The 24,172-nt window shown below is 35.6% G+C and overlaps 1 protein-coding gene across 8 annotated transcripts in view; it reads right to left on the bottom strand.

The window, feature by feature from the left end:
- NAV3 (neuron navigator 3) overlaps positions 1-24,172 on the bottom strand; it is a 785,517-nt gene that overhangs the window by 76,109 nt on the left and 685,236 nt on the right. For 7 of the 8 annotated variants that reach the window (XM_081061016.1, XM_081061021.1, XM_081061018.1 and 4 more), the window contains 6 exons: positions 14,035-14,167; positions 13,078-13,348; positions 11,467-12,175; positions 8,898-9,386; positions 4,253-4,294; positions 2,712-2,872 (listed from right to left, as the gene is read on the bottom strand). In XM_081061016.1, the coding sequence (XP_080917142.1) occupies positions 2,712-2,872; positions 4,253-4,294; positions 8,898-9,386; positions 11,467-12,175; positions 13,078-13,348; positions 14,035-14,167 (1,805 nt within the window). The remainder of the gene's footprint in view (positions 1-2,711; positions 2,873-4,252; positions 4,295-8,897; positions 9,387-11,466; positions 12,176-13,077; positions 13,349-14,034; positions 14,168-24,172) is intronic. The other variant, XM_081061019.1, reaches the window with a different exon arrangement.

The following is a 24,172-nucleotide window of genomic DNA, read 5'->3' as shown; positions in this document are numbered from 1 at the left end:
TTCTATGCTTCCATGAGTATAGAAGAAAGGGGTTAATTCTGAATACTTTGAAGTGTGAGTATAGAGATGGGATAGAAGGGCATTCAAGGTGTGGAAGGACCTTATAAGCAAAAACACAGAAATTTCCCATACAAAAGTGTTTAAACATCACTTGGGATGCAAAAGGGTCCATCAAATATATAGAATTTGGTAGTACACATTGATAGTAATATTTCTATATGGCAACCCTTGTGGCAAGGGGAAAAATGAATCTGAGCAATTATGATCACTCATGAAAAGATGACAATGAGTCTCGCCAGCTTTCAGATGCCTCACCAGAACTGTGATCAATAGTAAATGAAGATTCATCCAAAAATGTATTTGGTTTACATAAGGTATATCAGATATGGTTTCTTTAGTAGAAATGGTTTCTATTATAGCTATTATTCCAGTAACTACACACAAACCAGTTTATTTTGGCAGTAGCTTACAGTAGTTTTCTGATAGAGACATAATTATAAAGATCTTAAATTTCTAACGTTTGTGATATGTGATTTCTTTTACAGAAATATTTCTAAAAATTTTACGTATTAACATTTTAATGGCTATAAAGATAAAGAAAGCATGGATATTGCAACTGTTAAGTGTTAGTAATAGTCATTTATCTACTGCTCAATCTGAAGAGATAACTACCAAATTGAAAACAAGCAATGACCTAAGTAAAATGTAAAACAATGCTATCCATACTCAAGTCAAATAGATGATTTATTTTAAAAAATTAATAATAAAGTAACTTGTATTTATGATTGTATTTTATAGTACCCACTTTCTCACCGAATAAATAGAAGTTCAGGGGACATAGAAATACAATCAAAACTCTTCAAAAATAATTTTTGTGTTTTTAAAATTGGTCATTTTTTTCTTTTGTAAAATAACATAGCATCGGGATCTCATAACATCTGATTTGAAACCAAATATACTTATAAAGTCTGGGTAGGCAAATGAGAGTATGTTGATGTGTGTGGAATGTCTTCCTTTCTTCATACGTCCCAATCGGTGAAAATGTTGGGGGCTATGAGAATACAGGCAGTAAGATCAATTTGCAATCTGCAATCGTGTCTGATAGTGTAAGACATGCTTTCCAATAACATGATGATGTAGCCGAGACTATCAAGTCTTCTACTCTGCTCAGACATTGCACACATCAGAGCAGTCATTCCTCATAACACGACCTAGGTATTACGAATCCATTCAACAGATAAGAAAATCGAGGTTAAATGACTTTGCGAAGGTCAGACATAGAAAATAAAGGTTTTTATCCAGATAATAATGGAATAGATGAATTTAATCAGAATAAAAACAATGGGGAAATAATGGAGTAAAGAGTCAGTTAGTTAAATTATTGGCAATTAATGAGAACATTAACGGGAAACGTGACGTACCTACCAAACTCAGCATTTTGGTAATTTGGTTTTGTTTCAGATGTTGCATAAAATTAGATTTTGTTTAATATTCCTATGGCTTTATAAAATATTTTCAATTCATTTTTTGACACTAGAGTTTTAAGTTTCTTGCTCTTTCATAACTACAATTCACAGTAAATAAAAGTTATACTATCTTTTGCCATTATGAGGCAAAATATTCTCATCACTATGTAGGTTTAAACAACAAAAACTTAGTGTTTGATATGAATTAATTAGTTCATGTGGAACCATGAAAAAAGTTATTATTTTTCATTGTTAGAAGCTCTGGTTTCTATAGCAGGAAGAGTTAAAACAGAAAAGAAATAGCCTTGAGTGTTCCAACAGAGCATAAAGTTGAAAAGTCCAAATTATTGAAGAATGTGGATAATCTGTGGGTCCATTATTAGAAAAAAAAAATTTCAAGTGCAAAGAAAAAAATAATGCGAATAATTTATATATTACTTGATAGAAATCTATTTTTAATAGCATTGGATCTATGAAATGATAACTAGAATGTTGAGACTTCTTTCATTTTTGTCACTACTGTTTTCTATGACATTTATACAAATGATTTTATATTTCATACAAATGATTATTAAGCACAAAATAATGCAATGCCTAAGCTACTTAGTCATTTATTTTTCATTGCATTTATCCAAAAATGTTCACAAGGTATTATCTTAATAGAAATTCTCATATTCATTTTAAGGAGAGTTTTAACTTTAAAATGGTAAAAGCAATGATCTCAGAGTCATAAAATCATATATTTTTTCTTCATAATTATTTCTATTTTCTATTTTTCTACAAATATATGATTAGTCTTGTAACAAGGATTAAAAAAAAATACTTTAAAGAAAAAAATAAGGAGATGTTTTACTCATTGAAGAAGAACTCTGAGAAAACCCTTAGGCTTGAAGTTAGGTGTTCTGGAATCAATTGCTGCCTCTGCTTCTTAAAAGTGGTAGGATTTCTTTTCAAGTCACATGTCCTCTGTACCACTCTGGATCCCCAACTATAAAATAACCTATATCAAGTTGTTGTCACGAGCAATAAACTGCATAGTGTTGGGAATTATTTCACGAACAGTAAGCAATCATACAAATGGAAAGCACTGTTAGGGTCTTTATCTCCTCTTTAAATGAGTCATTTTTTTTTTATGGAGCAATACCAGGGCTCCAATAATTTTTATGGAGAGATAACAGAGATGTAAACACAGTGAAGGTAGGTGGTGCAAGGAACGAGATGACACTGAGGTTTAGAATATTTTACCCAAGTTTGAAAAGTGGTATTTTCCTGTTGCAGAAGATGACATGGCAGAAGGGGAGACCAAAGGGGACTGGCTGCCGGTATCCTGCAGCCCTCCAGTTGAATGAGAACGTAACCACTCTTTGCCCTCTTCTTGGTTGGCCTGCCGAGATGATGGGGTATATCTGCAAAACAGCACAGCTAAGACACTTAAGCATATCTAAAAGGGCAAGGCAATACCAGGACAAGAAAACAATTGAGAGGAGCTTACTATTCAGACTGAACAACATTTTCAAACAGATTGAATCTATAATTGCTTAGTTCTTCCAGATGATTTGACACCATCTGTTTGAATCTCACAGGAAAAACAAAAGAATTTTGAAAAGAAAATTATGCTTTGTGAGATACAAATAGTTGAAAATCATAAGCAATGAGCAGGCAGCCAAGTTAATTGAGAAGGACTCAAAAGCACAGTGCTTGGAGGAATGTAAAAAGGTTAAAAACAGACTAAAAATGGTGGACAGTGGTAGGGCAAAAAGGCAATGGAATTGGAGCGATGGTCACAGAAAGGATAGGAAATGGACATAAATTAACCTCTTTTTTTTTTTTTTTTAAAGACAAAATATTTATTTGGTTAAAATGCCACTTGACATCATGTCTGGATTTTATTTTTAAAAAAGGATGGAGAAATGTTCTCATTTTATTAGAAAATGCATTTCTGGAACAAAATCATGAAATGGAATAATTGCAAGCTGTTTGTTATTGCTAAGGAACTGAAGAGAAAAGGGATAATGTGGAAAGACCTATTTGGCCAGTACTCAGTTTCACCAGAGTCAGTAAATTCTTAGCACCAAAGAGCAGTCGACTTCAAACCATGTGTTAGCTCTATTAGCAGTTCATTCTATATCTTCTCCTCAGATAAAAGTATGCAATAAAGGATGGCCATGAATTAAATTTTCATTTCATTTTTTAATGATGAACTGAAAAGTTATTTTGAGATTATGTAAGTCATATTAGAGACTAGACTAATTCATATTTAAACTGATGGGATAGATACTTACAGTCTTGAAAAACAAAACTCTTTTGAGTTTTTTCCCAAAAGGATTAAGTTTTCATACCTTAATACAGTATTTATCCTCTGATGATGAAAATATGTTTTCTTTGACTCAAATTAGAGCTTCCTTTCAACATTAACTGGCCACATGTGTAGACTATATGGGTTTTGAGGTTTTGCAAGCATATGCCTCCAAGATGGAAAAGTTAGGGAAGTTAATTTTAATTTTCAGAAGTGAGTTCTGCATTCTGTCAAAAGTTGCTGTCCCCTAAATGGTATTTACTTTGTTGGATTTAATTTATTGAGGCTTGGTCTCTATGAGCATCTCTACCTGAGGGCTATCTCACCTACTCCTCAGACCTGAGAAAACATCAAGATTAAAAGTGATTTCATTTCATCCTCAATGCCAGGTGCTTCATTGCGAACACACAAAGAAAGAGGAAGAAAGACAGCACACAAAGTTTATGTAACAACAGAGAAAGGCAGCAATTGTGCTGAGAGAAATATATACCTTAATCCCTTTTTTGGTAGTGTATTTCTGTCAAGCTGCATGCTGTTAAAACAAAGAAAACCCCTAAGGACATAATGTAAACAAAACTTCCAAATTACACATGCAATAAAAATGGTTCTCTGTATGAACTACACAAAATAAACTTTTTGTAACACATGTTTAATGCTTCACTGTTTGGAAAAGGGCAACCAAAAGTGACCAGATGTCCACTGTTGCAACACGTGAGCTTCTTTCTAACCTAGTTCCATTCAATTATAGAGACAGAATTATTAGAAGATAGACTAAATCATATTTAGCAGAATTCCTCTCTAGACTCTATTTACCTAATGTTATGGTTTCTCCCTCCCTATGCAACTGACTAGACTTCTGCTACGATTCCACACAGAGGTGGCAATGAGGCAGATTCGCTCTACTTAAGTGACATTGACAGGTTTCAGTGGACAAAGAAGGTGTAAACTCAGTGTAATATTTATTTTTGTCTTAAAATTATTTTTAATAAAAGTAAAAGCAGATTTATTCCCACTTACACAATAAGAGAACAGTAATATATCATAAATATCTGCTGGAAATGTCTCTGCCATATTTATTCGACTATTTGAATGAAATTAGACTATGACATTTTCAGAAATTATAAATTAGGTGTTTAACAGGCTATAAGTTTTATCAGTCTCTCTGTAAAGAATTCTCAATTGCTGCTAGAAAGGGGTGAAAGAATGTGTCTGGAGAAAAGGAGAAATGGCCTCTGTAAAAATAAAGAAAGAGGTTTTCAACAACCAGGTGGGACAAGTTTAGGCCTTTACATTACAATCTCCGCCATGTGGACGACCAAGGAATAAAATTAATTTAAGTTTGCAGAATTATAGTTCTCTTCTATTAGAAACTCAAATGATCAAAATGAAATACACCGGTTATGCATAATGGGGATGATATAACATGAGCGCAAACGAACTGACTTGAAATTGAATCACTCAAAATCAAAGCTAAAATGTTTTCTTCTGTGTTACTCCATTCTTGAGCACTGCAACAGAAAGCATCCAAAGAAGGTATTATACAATTTTATTTATTGGGAGAGTCCATATAAGGTAATTACTATTTTCTGTGGTGGCCAGTTATAGTAGATATCTTGACTATAGAAATATTTTCTTCAGTAGTGTGGATAAACAAACAAAAAGGACTCACACTGAACAAATAGGAGGAACCTTTAAATCTGAAATAAATTGTGCTCAAGCATTAATGTGGTTATAAGTCATTTTAAAGCGTATCTTTCATGTGTGTGAATTTATCAAAGTTTAATATTGCAGAGGAAATTGAAAATAGATATTGTTTTGCCAATGTGGTCCATTGTATAAAATTATGTGCATATGATGCAGATAATTTAATGAAAGAAAATCAGAAAAAATATATATTTAAATTTACCAACATAAGTTAAAACTTTAAGTAGAAATATTTTTTTGAATCTGGATATTATTGGCTTATCCTGTAGACGATTTCCACAAACCCTGACCTGTCACAAACTCATACACCTGCACAGGCCAGGCAGGCAGTGGAAATGAGTGAAGTGGGGATTTTGGTCAATAGTCTGAAGCGGACTTTCCTGTTTGTCTCAGGCCAATAGATACTGCGCAGGAAAGTGAAGACAGGGTTACCAGATCTGACATTTAAAGACAAACCAGACCTTCTGAAGTTAGTTACTACTTAAATTGTTTTTCAAGTTTGGTTAGGTGTCTCTCTCTCTCTCTCTCTCTCTCTCTCTCTCTCTCTCTCTCTCTCTCTCTCTCTCACTCTCACACACACACACACACACACACACACACACACACACACACACACATACACACACCCCAACAGCAAAGAAAACACATGTGAACTGGTTATGGCCCAAGGGTCACCAATGATCCAGAGCAACTAGAGGGAAAATTGTTAATGAACTTATTTTATTATTTGTTCAGTCATTTATTTATTATTTTATTATACTTTATGATAATTTGACGAGAAATTTCAACAAAAATTAAAATCTTTATGAAAAACTATTGATTTAATAGTACTAGGATATGAATATCAATAAAGTATTCTGAAATTGTTACTTGGTTATCTATGACATCTCTGTAATTACTTTGTCTTAAATATTTACACTTTTAGCACACTTTCTTTCAGGTATGGCTCTTTGGTTTCCTTAGCATTCCCAACATTCTGGTGACCGGTTAATTATAATTAAGCCAGGATCTTGGATACGATCTAATTTTCTCTTCAAGAGTTCATAAGCATTCTTGACTGTGCTTTAAAGGAACTGTGCTTTAAAGGATTAGAATAAACTGCTGTTGCTTTCAATTTTGTTCGCGAGAAAGAAAAAGTACAACTTTTTACATCAAAAATTATTTCAACACAGTAATTTAGTGGAAGGAACAAATTAATACTTATATACTATACCTATGAAGGTATTTTACTTTTTGCAGTTTCATATTCATTAATACATTTTGCTAAGAATCAAGGGCAAAATATTCACTTATTCAAAATTAGTTTAATTAAAGTTAATTTTAGAAAAATTGTTTATCTTGCTATTTTTAATATTAGAACATTCCCATTTGTAAAACTAGTCTATTTGAAAGACTGAACAACAATAAAAAAAGATTGATTAAAGGGGATAACTGTATATTTGCCAATCAATATACTGAAAATGTATATTAATTTCTGCTACAATATAAATCAAGTTAAATATCAATACTGCATTTATTTTATATTTATAAAACTATCAATTTATCATCTGATTTGATTTGTGGGTTACCTGGCTACAAATAGTTACTTGAGTTTTTAATCTGAATGCCAAAGAAATATGTTGTTGGTTAAATGGTCAACTTGTTGCAGTCATGTTTAAGATTAAAAATTAATCAATATTTTGGAGTGTGATTTTGGTTAATAAAGAATAACCTATTAGCAATGTGCTTGGTTTGGTTATAAAAATGTTACTTGGATTCCTCATATATCAGTACACATTCTAAGATACATTCATTAAAACTATAGGCTGTTAATATATTTTCAGTATAATTGGTTTGTTAGAAGTTTTGAAAATCACATATGAAGGTACCCATTTACCTTGAAAGTGCTGAAACTCTAAGCTACCGTAGGAAGCCTAATTTCTTAGATAAAAAATTAAATGAAACAGTATTTATATCAGTGTTTCTGTATATACAGCTGATATTTATACATGCTGTCTGTAATGACAACATCAGAAGGGAAATAGATGTAAGTGCCTGCATTTTAGTTTCTGACACCTAGCTGTTTGTCTTATTTCTCCTGACACAGGTTTTTTTTTTTTCTTTTTTAATGAGGGAAAATGTATTTTGTAATTAGCAGTCCACCATAAGAAGTATAAAATATCATTGTTACAGTTAGCTTTAAAATTCTTTTATCAAGAGCAAGTCTTATTTGGATGGCTGTCCACGTACCATTGTTAGGAGAGTGGCAAGGAAGGTGGGATGGCAGCAATATTTTGCTGATTTGCATTTTGCAAAGGCAAGAGAAACAGGGAAGAGCAGTGGGAAATCTTAGATTAAGGGACAACTGATACACTGGAGTGAGAGTCTAGGAAAGGGCTTTAGTTGATATTTTAAAAAAATAATTTCAGGAGTAAGGCTAGAAGCCTGGAAAAAAGGCATTATGTCAGCATCAATAATAGACTGAACAAAAGTTTAGTGAAAGCTATCAAGTATTTTCAGGGACTAGTAGTGCTTTCACAAATAATACAATTAAGGTATGTGGCCAAGACCGTTTTTGAAAACTTGAAGTGTGCCAAGAAACAAACAGCATTAATTTCATTAGGAAAAGGAGTGGCAGTTTTAAGACATTTTCCTGGGAGGAAGTGTCAGTGCTAAAATATCTGAGACAGGAATTTGGGGGGAAGAAAGCTACAGCCATTTTGGTCAACAGTGATTTTTTTGTTAAGTATATTAGGTAAGGAATGCCTCATTATGTTTTCCATTTTGAATGGAAAAAAACAACAACAATAACTCAGCAAACCAATGGGAAATCCATTTAATGTGATACATTTTCAAGAAGCCTATTAAAAATGCCACTGGTGTTACTATAATTTTCTCTAAGAATTCATATCAGACAATTGATTTTTTCCTTTCCAATTCAACTAGGATTCCCCAGTGATTCATGTGCTATTTTTCCATAGAAGTGCTAATAAAGCAAATTCACATATTGCTCACAGCATAATTGTAGAATCCATTTAAATTTGGTCTTTAAAAATGCTTCACTTATCATAAAGAGCTGTGTTGTCCTGGAGCTTAAGCCAAATTATTAAAACGACTCAAGGAAATATCCTTCAATATATGAACACATGCTTTGAATTTTATTCAAATTGCCTATTGAATATATATATATATATATATATATATATATATATATATATATATATATACCTTCATATGGAGAAACTTAATTATCCAATTATCCTATCTGTAATGATTTTTTTCTTCTGCAAACTTGGTAATAGGAGCAAAGAAAAGGCCCAGTCTCATCAATTTTATGTCCCTTTGAGAATGGGCACTCTAAAGGAAATCATGGGGATTTCATGGGGGAGAGGATAGGCATGGAGTGGGGACGAGGGGGTGGGGGCTTCATCAGTGCTTCCAGGTAAGCTCACCTTTCTGAGAGAGTAGATCTCACACTACCCGTTCTCACGAGCAGGCTCTGAACCTCGTGAGTGCCTGTGGTCAGTCCAGACAGGGAGCCATGATGGCTGAGGGGAAGGTCAATAGACTCCGAGCTCGTATGGAGGCTAGTCATGGACTGGTAGCTCGGAGTGTCCTTGCTGCCAGGAGAGGAACTGCTCAGATTGGCGGCCCACACGGGACCCCCAGATGTGAAAGAGTGAACCGATGCTGGGCTGGAAGCCAACGAGTGACTTAAGCTTATAACATCTGTAGTTAAGTCTGAGGGTTTATTGAAGAGCGGGCTGCTGCTGCCACTTAGCCCACCAGCACTGCCCATGCTGCCCGTACCAGACGACGGTGAGTCCAGACTGCCTTGGCGTGCTAATGTGGTACTAGGACTGGGCATGACTGAGGAGGATTTCACACCCTCAGTATTAGGTGCAGAGGCAGATTTGCCACCTGCCTTGGCACCAAACAACCTAAAAGAAAAACAAATAACAACTTCAGTTGTTCCAAGAAACTAATATCCACATTACTATGTAGGGTTCAGTACACAGAGCCAAGTGTGCTTTGGTGTACCCAGCGACCAAGCACTTCCTGCCTCTATGTTAATGAACTTGATAAGCTTGACTTTGTTCATCTACTGCTAAAAATCTCTCCTAGCACCCTAAGGGTAAGTCAATACTGGGCTGCCTCGCAGGGGGTGGGGGAAGTGGGCAAAACAAAAGTAAATCAAGCATGAAAATCCCTGGCTTTCTTAACTTAAGTGATCGTGAGAATCTTTCACAAAGATCAAGGCGTTTGAACTTGCTGTTACCTATTTATAGAACCATTATAATGAAACAACTTCTACGCATTCGGTATGTAACAAACATTTTGTCTTTCTTCTTCATTTTTCTTTTTCTTTTCATTTTCACATTTGGTTCAAAATCTAAAAGGAATGCTTAAGGCAAGGTTTGGGAGGTTATGTTGCGTATTTGGTGGCCTGAGTGACTGTGGTTAGAAACAGTATCAGACACTACCGGCAACAAGTCAGTTTATGTGTATTTCCTCCAAGAAAGGCCAAGAGTTTTATGCCAGTTTCCAGTGCTGTTCAAATACGTATTTCGATCAGTGATTTGAAGCATAGTTGGTGCTAAGTTAGTTGTTGGTGCTTAATTCAGAAAACATTTTAGTTTTGTAATGAAGATGATATAATCAAATTTATGTAAATATGGAAATAAAGTGATATGAAGGAATGGTATAATGATTACTATGTAAGTTGCAATGAAATCCGTATTTCCTATAGTGAAATATTTTACGACGAATATGAGAAATTGTTTCATAGGTAATGGGCCACTGGAGGGCACTGCTGCTTTTACTTAAGCGACAGAAATATTTACTCTCACTACAAGCCATAGTTTATTCTTTCCAATGAGAATCAACACTTCAAAAATCCAGTTCTTCAGGATTGATATTTCTACTGAGGAATATACCCTCTAGGTTTTTTAAACAATCATGTATTTGAGATTGCTTCAAATGTAAAAATAAATGTTTAAAATTCTTTATTTCCCAGAAATCAAGGTTCTTTGTTTAATCAGTATAATGAAGACAAATATTAAAAATACTTAACATGTAATGAACTATAAATCATCCTCTTATTATTTCACAAATGAGGAAACAGATCCAGAGAGGTTTAGCTATTTGTCCCAAGTCTTTAAGTATATGTAATTTCCTGTCACTTAAGACATACTGGTATTTAAAAACTGTAATATCTTAGAGCAGAAGTCCACATATTCAGTACGAAAGACAGTCTCAGTGTAGAAATCAAGTCATGCTTCTTACCAGAGTCATGTCAAAGAAACCTAATGAAGAGTTAGAAACCTAGTCCATTCCTTAGTTGTTATCCTGTACCGACCATCCTATAGTTTTCAAATTCTGTCAACCATATAGTACCTTGATTTTCATAAATAGGTCAAGATATGATACTGTACAAATTCAGGCAATGTAATCTATTACAAGGAACACAACTTCATCTACCTTAAGGATCATCAAGTCATTAAGAGCCAGCAAGATAATGAACATTGGAAATGAAAGCCAGTGTTCATGAATCTCTATTTTGCTTTATTTTTAATTGTGGGAAGAAGAGATGGAAACCTATGGATATGCACAAGCTATTATTTTATTTTTTCACTATGTCTAGGAATTGCCATCTGCTTTTAAGTCTCTTACAAATGTTGCTTGTGCTACTAATAGTAAAATAATAGTGAATCTGAAAAATTTGTTCATTTCTCAAAATGAGCACCATTTTATTTTTGCTAGCTGAATATACAATCAACTTCTTAAAACTCACTGCTCTCAGAAACTGAATAAAAGATACTAAGATATATGTATCTTAGAAGATATATAGTCTATCATTACATGTATATAATAAGATATATAATACATATGTACATATTATACACATGTCATGTATATGTATATAATATATGCATATAATACATAGAATATAGGACACACATTAAATATCCTAAGATACAGCATTTTGTATTGCTCCAGCATCATTTTATGCATTCTTACCTTCGAAATGTAGGTGAGGCGATATCAGGATACTTGGATCCTGGCTGCCTGAGCCCTTGTGTTCCACAGGCACTGGCAGAGGTGGGGCTGGATTTGGGGGAACCTGACAACGAAACACTCTCTGAATCTGAAACTGCTACTTTTTCCTTTTCTTTGTCTGTTTGGTTGACAGTAACAGGACTTGAGCGCCCTGATCCAATCTTAGTGGGTTCTCTCAGTTTCGAGGTGGTGGCACCAGCTGACTTGCTGCTGACATTGGAATCAATACTGCTGGTACTGGATCTGTGGCCCCCTCGGCCAGGAATGCCACTGGTGCTGGATTTCGACGGACGGGGCAGGCTTCGGTACTGTAGAGAGGTCTTTGAGCTAACGTGCAGCACAACATCATCCTGATTCTGTGAACCATCCAAACTGGTTTTTCTCCCTGCATTTGACTTCCCACCAATGGCGGCAGATTTGGGGATTTTCCCCAGCGTTGCTGAGCCGCTTGATATGGTGGCTCCACTGCTTGTGATCATAGTAGATGATCCTACTCCACTTGGCTTCTTAAATCCAAAAGAGCTGGGGGCAGTGGACCTTCCAATGCCCGAGGGGGGCTTTTTCCCCTCATCTCCACTGCTCTTTCCCGCATCTGAAGGAGACCTTTGTAAAGACGATCCTTTCAGGGGAGTTTTCCCTTTCTCTGAAGCTTTGGCATCATCTGTTTTCCCTAATTAATGAGAAATACACAAATTTACTTGTCTGCACATTTTGATTTCATAAAATTTCTTTAAACAAATGTGCCAAATGTGGATATATCTTTATATTACTTCAGTACCTATTTATTGTTTTAGATCTAAATAGGAGTGCACTCTAATATATTGAGTAAAAAGCCACAAAAATAGGGCTGTTAGAGAAATGTGATGGGAGATCAAGGAGATAAATGAAAACATAATTTTGCTATTTATTACTATTTTATATCTTGCAACTCTTCCTTTATAAGGATAGCATGTAATCTTATCAACTGAAAGCTAAAAAGAATTCATTTGAATATCTGTGAAATAATTATTTTTGGAGTACCTTGTTATATCAGTACTTCAGGTGGCACTATTTAAAATTAGGCACCGTGTAAAAAATAGGGAGACAATCTTAAGGATGGTACAATTTGGCAGAATTCTTTCACAAAGTCCAATTCACAAATGATGTTACAAATCTACAGAATCTAACCCACTAGGTTAGTGTGACTGATCTCATCTCTCGGAATCAGTAGTGAAAGTTTGTGGCATACTTTACATAAATATTCCAAACTTTCCTAAGGAAGTCAGAACGAAAACAATCTTAGTTTTATTAAGCAGCCTTATTCTATGTCCACGGGATCAGAAATCATTGTGACAAAATAGACATTCAATCGCCCCCAATTTTTCCAGTGCTTGCTAGAGAATGCCTAGATTGATATGTTCATGTGGATTTATATGATAAAGTATGTGAAATTTGCATATGCAAAAGCATTTAACCATATGAAGAGGAATATGGTTTAATGAAAAAAGAAAGATATTATGAAAGAGAACAAAGATCAAATGGAAACAATAAAGTAAAACACTTTGAGTAGCGGTTGCCAAGGGACCAGCCTACCAGGGGTCTTTAGTGCACTTGTTCCAGCTTTCTGCCTAGAGGGGGCTCCTCCCTGGGCCGACATGCCTCGTCTCCAGGAACCTGTCTGTGAAACAGACAGGGAAGCTTTCTGCCCTGCCTTCTCGGGGTCTTCAGGAGGTCCTGAGGGAACACCCTTCCACCTGCCACCACCATCCCCATGACTGTCAAAGTCCTCTTCTGTTTTCTTCATCTCCTCAGTACAATCCCACGTCTCATCTGTTGCAGAACGTTTCTCTAAATCTGTCTTCAGCTATGAGGAAAATAATACAGAAACATTTCATGCAGAAAAACATCTACAAAGTGTGAATAAGGCACTGGAATGTATTTTCAGTTAAATGGTAAAAAACAAAACAAAAAAAACCCAAAAAAACAAACAAAAAAAAACACCGCACTGATTCATATTTCAAAAGAATTCCAAAGACCCCTCTATTTTTACTTACGTCTTCATTTAGGTTTCCTTAATTTTAGCCACATAATTCTCACTTGTGCATATTAGAGAATGTCAGAATAAATACGTGCAGAAAACCCCCATTAAATACTCCAGAGAGAAAGGAATTTTCTGTGTCGAATTTAAGAAGGAAAAATAAGACAAGATAAAACTTAATTATCTCATATCTATTCTTGATTTACCATCCTCAAGAGTTTCAGGAATTTATTTCAGAGACAAACATAAAATTAATCAAGAACTATTCAAAATTAGACATGTAAAATAACTTAGATCTTAAACAAATATATCAATATTATAAAGAGAGATATGGCAACCTACGTCTTTCTGGGTTAGATTGTATTCCGTAGAAAAAATAGACATATACAAGCTGCTTCAATTTAGGTGATTATTTCAGATGAAGAGGTTGGGTTACACTTCAACTGAATATAAAATAATTTGGGGGAAAAACCTGGCAGAAGCACCGGAAAAAGTAAGAAGGCGATTCTCACCTGAGTGCTCTTTCTCGAAGGGACTGTGATGTTGGAGTAGGAGCTGACTGAGGATGTGGTGTTCAAATCATCAGTGCTGATGTTATCCAGGGTGTCACTGAGACCACTGCTCACTGAACTGCTGTCATCCCAGCTAAAGGCAAGACGTGCAGCAGCCGTGAACACCATGCATGAGACACAATGCAAGCAACCTCATTTCCGTGTAACATTTATGGTGTTTTGAGAAGACAATCCTTTCTTTTCATCTTATGATGAAAAATAATTCACTTTACATTTTGGGAAAATAATATTAATAAGAATTGAATATGGACCTGAGAATAACTTTATCTGATATTTGCAAAAATCAGTGTCTGGCACAGATCCAGGTTCCAGGGGGGACGTTTATAGAATGAATGGAAATACTGCTACAAATATTGCATGGTATCAGAAAAGAGTAACAATACTGGTGACTTTTTTTTTCCCCTCTGAAAAAGTAACGAGGAGTTACTTAGCATTTAAGTACTTACCCTTTGTTCTAAATATATTAAAACAAAACAAACAAAACTTGTGTTTTAGTCAAGAATCAGAAAGCCATCCTTCGTTCTTTCACCTCAATAACTACTTCCAATCATTCACCAAATCTTGAACATTGAGATTCATTCTATCATATCATCCCTCCTGTCATACCTCGTAATTTCCAGCCTGGCCAACAAATAATAATCCCTTATCTGGTCTTCCTGCCTTCAGTCTTTCTTAATACAACTTCACCTACTAAACTTGGATCAATGATCAAAAATTCACATCTGGTCACGTCACTCCCTTCCAAAATTTCTCTTTGCCAAAACAGTAGATTCCGAAATGGAATGTACCCATCCCATGGGGCACACGGGAAGTCCATTGGGGTATAAAAAAACCTGAAATTCTCAATATATTTGGTTTTAACCTAAAGAATGATTAATACAATGTGCTACATTAATATTCACGCACAAGCTAACATGGGCATTCCCACTAAGTATGTCATATGATGCAGCACTCATATAGAATGAGTAGGGTAACCTCAAGGAGAGTGGAAGTGCAAAGTGGTAGACCAAAGTTCCCTCATTGGCTGGTTCTCCATTTACTGTGATGTATTGCTGCTTACCCATGCATTATTAAATGAATTCATGCACATTGGACACAGATATTAGATACAGACAAAAACTAAGTGTCATAAAATGGATAAATGGTTTATGAAACCTCCTGCAAATAATCCACACGTTGAAGAGAATGTCCATAATGAAAGCAAAAGCGAACCACAGAGGAATGGTGAACTGACACTTTTACCACTCTAGTACGTGTACTTTATGAGTCACATCATAAATTCAAAAAAATAGTGATGTATTGAGATCACATATGAAATTGTTTTACTTCTAAGATCTCAGATTCTGCAATCTCTCTTTTTGACCACAACGTTCTATACTTTCAGTACTCTAACATCTACTGATACCTAATTTTCACATCTAATATATAGCTACTTTCTATTACCTAATTTTAAGACTTCTTGTGTATTTTACTCCACTGAACTTTTTACCAAATGATCCAGCATCCAAAGATACCAGAGAAAAAGGAGTGCTAAAACGATAGTCTAACCAGTATTATATTCTAGTTCTTGCCACCCTAATAATTTTCCATATCTGTAATTAAATATACCTTTTCTCCATTCTCATTTTGGGAAATGAAAAGAAAGTTCAAGTTATCTAACCTCAGGTGATTTCTCAGGGCTACTTAGAAATTTTCTTTTATTCAAAAGCAATTTTCTTCAAATTCCAAAGGCACAGTGTTATTCCTCTCTTCTTCCTCTGGACTCCAAGATCTTCCTCAATACTTTCCTAAAATTGCTTTCACAAAGGTCAAACACATCCATGACAGGAACATGTGCTATGTTGTCCTACTCTTCTAATATGTTCTAATCCTCAAACAAATCTGAGACAGGCATTATAAAGACAAAGAATTTCAGGTAGGCTAAATGACCAAGATCCATGCCCAAGATCCAGTGATGGAGCTGGAAATTGAACTCAGGAATTATGTCCCAAAGCTTAGTTAGCACGATGTTCCATCTCTCCCATTCTCTCACCCCTTCTCTCTTGAAATTCACCAATGACGAGCCTTTAAAGTCTCTTTGTCAACTTCACTAGAGTCCTCAGAATTCTTTACTTTTTCCTTTTCTTTGGATTCCTTTGAATTCCTCAATATTCAGAACTTCATCTTAACTCACCTTAGATATTCTTCCTTGGAAAGTTCCTAGTCTGCCACTACTTCAATATCACCTCTACGATCATGACACTGAAATTCACATCTCTAAACCAGACTTCTTCCGTCTATAAAATCGGCATTTCCAGCTTTATACTGGACAGTGTCTCATGGATGTCCTGTCAACATCTCAAATTCACTCTGCCTAGAACACATCATTTCTCTTTAAAAGTTGTTCTCCCTTTTAGTTATTTACATTACCTGTTAATTCCTCTGCCATAAAGTATAAATGATATTTTTTCCTCACTTAGCAAATTTTTTCTTTAAGAAAAAAATTATATATATATATATACACATATATATATATATACATACACATATATAATTTTTCAGTAACAGTTGACATACAATATTATATTAGTTTCAGGTGTACAACATAGTGATTTACATTTATTTAACTTATGAAGCGATCACCTTGATCAATCTAGTACCTGACAGCATACGTAGCTATTACAATATTATTGACTATATTCCCTATGCTGTACTTTATATCCCCATGACTATTATGTAACTACCAATGTGTACTTCTTAATCCCTTCCTGTTTTCCACCCACCCCCCCAAACCCCCTCCCATCAGGAAACCATCAAAATGTTCCCTGTATCTATGAGTTTGTTCCTGTTTTGTTTGTTCATTTATTTTGTTCTTTAGAATCCACATATAAGTGAAATCATATGGCACTCATCTTTCTCTGTCTGACTTATTTCACTCAACACAATACCCTCTGGGCCAATCCATGTTGTTACAGACAGCAAGATTCCACTCTTTTATTTTTCATTTTTATGGCTGAGTAACATCCATAATACATATTGTACAATGCTGCAATAAACATGGATGCACATGTCTTCTGGAAGCAGTATTTTGGGTTTCTTCACACACATAAATACAGAGAAGTGGGATTAATGGGTCCTTTGTCTCCTGTTTTAAAGTATATTTTGTATTGTATAAGTATTGCTACCCTAGCTTTTTTTCTCTCATTTTCTTAAAATATCTTTTTCCATCCCTTCACTTTCAGTCTGTGTGTGTACTTTGATCAGAAGTGAGTCTCCTGTAGGCAGCATATGTAGTGGTCTTTTTTTCTTATCCATTCAGTCACACTACATCTTTTGATTCGAGCATATAATCAATTTACATTTAAAGTAATTTTTGATATGTAATTATTGCCATTTTATTTTTCATATTTTTTACCTCTTCTCTTTCTTTTCTCCTCCTCCTCCTTTTCTTCCTCCCCCTCCTCCTTCTCCTTCTTCAAGAAATCCCTTTGGTGGTTGAGAACTCCTTTAGTACTTTCTTGTCTGAGAGGCTCATTATCTGTACTTCAATTCTAAATGATAGCTTTCTGGGTAGAGTAATCTTGGTTGTTGGTCCTTACTTTTCATCACTTTGAATATTTCATGCCAATCCCTTCTGGCCTGCAAATTCTCTGTTGAGAAATCAGCTGACAGTCTTATGGGAGCTCCCTTGTAGGTAACTAACTGCTGTTCTCTTGTTGCTTTTAAGATCCTCTCTTTGCCTTTGGCATTCTAATTATGATGTGTCTTGGTGTGGACCTCTTTGGGTTCATTTTGTTTGGGACTCTCTGTACTTTCTGGGCTTGTATGTCTATTTCCTTTGCCAGGTTAGGGAAGTTTTCCATCATATTCCTTAAAATAGGTTTTTGATTCTTTGTTCGCTCTTTTCTCCTTCTGGTACCACTGAGATCTGAATGTTGATACACTTGATGTTGTCCTAGAGTCCCCTTAAAATATCTTCATTTTTTTGGATTATTTTTTCTTTTTGATGTTCTCATTGAGTGTTTTCTCCTACCATATCTTCCAAATTGCTAATTTGATCCTCTGCTTCATCTAATCTAATGTAAATCCCACTAATGTATTCTTTATTTCAGTTATTGTATTCTTCATTTCTGACTGATTCTTTTTTTATGTTTTTTAATCTTCATTTTTATGTTTCCTATCTCTTTGTTGAAGTTCTCATTGAGATCATTGAGCAACCTTATAACCAGTGTTTTGAACTCTGCATCTAATAGATTGCTTCTCTCCATTATTAGTTCTTTTTTTGAGCTTTGTTCTGTTATTTCATTTGGGACATGATTCTTTGTTTCCCCATTTTGGCTTCTATATATTACATGGAGCTGCTATGTCTCCCAGTCTTAGTATAATGGCTTTATGTAACAGGTATACTGTGGGGTCCAATGGCACTTTCTTCATGGTCAACTGAGCAAGGTTCTCCAGGTGTGTCACTTGTGTGGGTTGAATGTTCCTCCCTGTTGCAGTTGAACCTTGACTTCTTTTTATACATCAGTACATGAGATTGACCTTTAGGCTGATTGGGTGTGAGGACTGACTGTGATTACTATTGAGTAGCTATTGTGAAGCGGCTGACCCGACAGCTCAGGATTTGCTCTAGCAGGGCACTGTTGCCTGCCTAGTCTGCTCTGTGTGTGTGTTATTTGTGGCGGTGGTTGGGTAGTGCTCTGCTGTGGTCTGAAGCTGGCCACTGGTGGTGTTGATTCTAGGGTCTCTTCAGAGTGGCTCTGTTGCAGACCAAGGTCAGTTGCTTCCTGTGTCCTGCCCGGTGCCACAGGGTATTTGCTACAAAGTGATCTTTGTGCACATGCCCACTTGTGCTGGACTTGGAGGTTCCTGGGACAAACTAAGCTGTGAACTGAGGCTGGCTGCCACTAGTGCAGGGCTTGAGGTTGCTTAGCAAGGTACGGGGCATGCTGAAGCTAGATGCTGTTTGTTTGGGTTTTGTGAAGCTTTGAGAGATTTCAGGAAAGTCCACAGCATAATAAGCTCAGACAGGACATTTGTATGGAAAAGCCAGTGGAAGCAACTTGAGTGGACTTGCAAGTTGGGTGGGGTGTGGTCTGAGGGATTTACCAGCATGGGGCGAATGGTGTTAGCCAGATCGATGTCCAGATGTGGCGCTTGCCTTGGTGAGCCGGCTGGGTGGGGAAGTGCTCAACAAAAGAACAATGGCTTATACCAACATATTTTTCTGGGAGAAAGCCGCCCCTCCAATCCTCGCCCTGGAGCCAGATAATCCAATTCCACCCCACGTGTCACCAGCACCCCTTGAGTTGCTGCCTCAGCACTGCAGCTCAGAGCAGGTGAGGCTGTTAGCAAGTAAGTCCATGTGTGGACTTCCTTAAGAGATACGCCTTTAAGAGATGCACCTGGGATTCAGGACACCCTCCATCTCACCCAGCCATAATCTCTGCTGTTATTCACAGCCAGAAGTTACGGTGACTTGTCTTCCTGGTCCTGGAACCTCAGGCTGGGGAGCTTGGTGTGGAGCTGGGACCCCTTGCTCCTCAGGGGGGACCTCCACAGCCTAGATACCCCTCCTGATTTTTAACTGCCACATGTGGATGTAGCACCAGCCTGTTCTTCGTTCCATCCCTCCTACCAGTCTTGAGGTGGCTTCTTCTGTAAATCCTCAGTTAGACTTTAGGTGATTCTCAGTGACGGTTGTTCTATAGTTTACTTGTAATTTTGAGGTGGCCTACTCCACCATCCTGGGCTCCAGCAGCAGGATGGAAATTCTAGAAGTACCAGAGGCAAACACCGAAAGACAGGTGTGTGGCCTCAGGGTGGGGGCTAGAGGGACAGCCACCATTATCCCTTTCCTTTGTTGAGCTCTCTTTCTGTGCAGCCTACAGGCAGGCACCCCTTAGCTCCACTCTTAGTCAAGTTGTCTCTAATTCTTGTAACTCCATCTCAGCTGTATGTAACATGGCCACATTTTACTGCACATCTCAACCTCCCATGCTTGTCCTTCCTTTCACAAGAGCTATTAGTAACTGCTCTTATTCATTAAGTGATGAATAAATTATAGCTCCTCGAAGAACTCAGTGTTTACTGTGAAGGACAAAAATTTAAACCAATGCTTATAATATAAAATGGCAAGTGTTGTGGTTGAGATGAGCCTTAAATGTATGGCAGGACAGAGCTATTATAACTTATTTGAAGAGTTAAAATATTTCTTCATGATAGGGACATTGTGGAGTGATCACATGAAGTCTGTGTTGATCACTGTAGTGTAGTATATATCATCTATTATAACCATTTTAGTGTGTGCTTTTTAATCTTCTTGGTCATAATCTGAATTACTTGACATCAGGGATTGTGTTTCATTTATCTTTGTAATCCTAGCCTATAATATGGTACCTACTGTTCAAGAGATGACTGGTAGATGTTTGGTAAATGAATGAAACAGTTTTACCTTTGAAAATACTGCTTCTATCCAGAAATGTTCGACTGGATTGCACCCAATAAATGTAGATTTTGAGAAAATTTTGTTCAACATATTCCTTTGCTAAGCAATCTTAAAGGAACAGATTTTGATTGATGACAACATTATTTTGCTAATCTTAAAGTTCTGTGATTTTGACATTCATCTTTGATTTTTCAGAGACCAGAATTCTCCCTATCCAAGAGGCAATTAATCTGGTTTATTATGGCACATTTAATTAAGCTTCATAGACCATAGATTTTTACTGAAAAAGAAAATTTTTACTCACATAATTAACTCTGAGTAGTAGGTCTCAAACCTCATCAATATATTTTTTGCCATCCTTTCATTTTTAATTTTGTTAAAATGTGCTAAAAATTCTTCAATATATTCTTTAAAAAGGGCAACTCTTTCCTTCAAGTTACGGATTTATCACTCTGCTGAATTTTTCTCAACAATCTAGGACAGCTCAATAAATTACGTATCTGCATATCATATCCACATAGCTTGAATTTATACATTGCATTGTTCCCAGTTTTGAAATACTATGAATAAAACTGTTAAGAACATTTGCATACATTCCATTAACGTGACATTATAGAGAAGGCAAAACTAGATATGTAGGACAGATCAATATTTGCTAGTAGTTAGGAGAGTGGGAAGATTTGTGGTGTCCATTACATCATTTGATATGTATATCAAAAATTCATATCTGTGGAAAAACTTTTAAAAATACTGTTTGTAAAGTTAGAAACAAAATAGCCAATTAACTTGTTGGAAATTTACAATTTGGGTATACATTAGATTACTAACTGTTCTAAGAAGAAAAGTATAGTTTTGGCATGCGATTTACTATTTATATTTTTAATGCTCAATAACTCACTGGGGCCAGGGATCAATTTCATTTATCTGTAGTGCATTTGTAGCTCTGACCCTCATGTTCACCTCTGTATTCACATTTAGAAACAGACTTAACTGAAAACAAATGTGTTATATATTCAAGGTCTTTGTTTTTCCTTTTTGCTTTTTATGATGAGGAACCCTGAAATATTAACTAAATAACTGTTAAAATAATTTTGCCGACGTAAAAATAACTCCAGAGGAAAATGCTAGTTCTGTTTGTAGGTGATTTTTTACAACAGACTCCTGCTTTTTGGTATGGTAGCACTTCATCTTGCAGGTATTCAATAAAGCTCTTTAATAGCTCATATTGCCAGATCAGCTGACCTGCTTATACATGTAGAGGTAAAACATAGAGATGATCTTTCAATAAATAACTAATTCCTATACTTCAGAAATTATTTCTGATTTCTATGAAAACATTTTGGTCCTCAGATTTTAATAATAATATTTATTTTTGTTAGCTTGTTTTATTAAAAGTTAAAATAAGAAAAAAAAAGTTAAAATAAGAAATAGCCATATAAGCAATGCTTATGTATCTTTTTGAACACTTTGCTTATCTAGCATATGGTTACTTAGAAAACATAACTGTGGGTATTACAATATTATCAGTATCTGAGTGTTCCTGGGCCAGTGCTGTTGGAACACTGTGGAACACATTGAGGGATGCTGGAGTGGTCCAAGAGCATAATGTTCTTCCCCAGGGCACCAGCGTGTCTCATTCCCTTATTCATTATGACCTTTGTACTCTCCACTCAGCTCTGAATGCTGACAATAATCATCTAGATGTACTCTGTATCACCAACCGTGGGTAGCTTGTTGTACATATTGCTTTTGATTCCTGGATGCCACTGCCACTTATGTCCCAGTCCTCCAGACATCCCTTTGATTTATTGGACAGATCTGGAACCTAAATCCTCCTCCCACCCTCATTCTGAATTCACAATTAAAGCTTACCTATCCTTGGGTCCATTTTCAAGAACTTCAAAAACACAAAAAGTTTAGAAGTGTTGAGGAAATTCAACATTTTACAAATATGATTTAAATGCAAATTCTGGAGTCAAGTATGCCATTGGTTCAGTAATGTAGGTAATGGTAGATGATGTAACTAAAGTGGTCATTCCTGTGCTTGAGACCTGTGAACATTCAACAAATATATAGGATGACATAGTAGATGTATTTTATTTAGGCACTGTCAGACACTTAGACAAATATGGAGGTTTCCATTTATTCCACAAGTGTCTTTTGTAAAATGGATATGTTTTTAGGTACAAGTGAGGTAGCACAACCAGAAAGAGTCTAGAGGCTGGAAGAAAAGTGGGTATACACTCCTAAAATATTCACCAGAGGTCCAATATAAAAATTCTCATGAGATAGACATACGGAGACAAATAATCTGTTCTCTTCCAATCTAAAAATTGGCAAACACAATTAATACATGACAAAGTATAAATTCTAAGAATTTTAGTAAATATTTCTTATACTACTAATAATTATTTCATAAAAAAGAAAAAAGAAATAAATTTAGCTATGAGATCATTTCATAAAAATTTCTGGATATGTATCTTGTTTCTAAGGGAAAGAAGATAACATTTACATAACAAAGTGAAGGCACCATTTAAAAAATATCCTATCACATTCCAGGAGAGCTTTGTTGTCCATTTCCATTGTGTATAGCAAGTTAAATAATAATAAACATAAAAAGATATAGATATCTAAAATATTATTTAAACACAATGACTTTTGCAGTAATAATAATATAAAATACTGTGAATCAATGGTCTAGGATTTGTGCTTTGGGAGCAATATGTTAAATGAATGATTTTTCTTCTCAAAACTAAATGGATACAAAACCACCTAGACCTATGCTGTACCTTTTTTTTATCATCAAACACAATACACTACCTGTCAAGTTTGAGCATTGCAGCTACTGAAGTGTAAATTCTGTATTACCTCAGGTTTGTTGATAGAAAGCAATATAGTGTACTTCAACAATGATTTATTCAGCATTTCCCTGGAAAAATATTCTATCACCCAGAAAAAGGAAGGAAGAAAGAAAGAAAAGCATTAAAAGAGACTTCTGAATTGGAAGAACCTAAGTATATACTAGTAAAAACATTAATATGCTAAAAATAATTGCTAAAAATATTCCTTTCAACTTAAAACATGCATATGGTTTTTACTGCAGTTTTTAAAAATTCCTTTACCTTCAAAGTTGTTTCATCCTGCCAACACTCATTAACTGTTCAGTCTAGTGGAGTTTGAATAACTGCTTTGGATCCAGTTGAAATGTCATCCCCTCCACAAATCCTTCCTTGATTTCCAAGACAATTTTAATTTTTCCATGTCTGTGTTTACTACTAGTGTGCCTCCATTGTCCTGTAGTGTGTCTACTTACAAATCTGTTCAGGTCACAGGATTGTGGTTGTGGGAAGGAGAGTGGCTTCTCTCTTGTAGTCTCAATGCCCAGCTTGCCATCTGGCCCATGACGAGCTCTTAATGTTTGTGGAATAACTCAATAAATGACAAATCAGTGAATTGAGAGGAAAACCAATGAGAGGAACCTACTAGGTTTGGATGAGAAAAAAATGGCTTCTTTGAGGAGATAATTTTAAATAGGCATTATGTAGAAAACTGAAAAGTGAAGAGAAGTCATTTGTGAAAGGGTAAAGTAACAGAGGAAGAGGAAATACCAAGTGTGAAGACCTGGAAACAACAAAAGTCAAGAGACCAGGC

This window comes from Rhinolophus hipposideros (assembly GCF_964194185.1).
Source record: "Rhinolophus hipposideros genome assembly, chromosome: 9".
NCBI lineage: Eukaryota > Metazoa > Chordata > Mammalia > Chiroptera > Rhinolophidae > Rhinolophus > Rhinolophus hipposideros.
The sequence above is the reverse complement of the archived record's forward strand: the minus strand, read 5'-3'. Positions and strand labels throughout refer to the sequence as shown.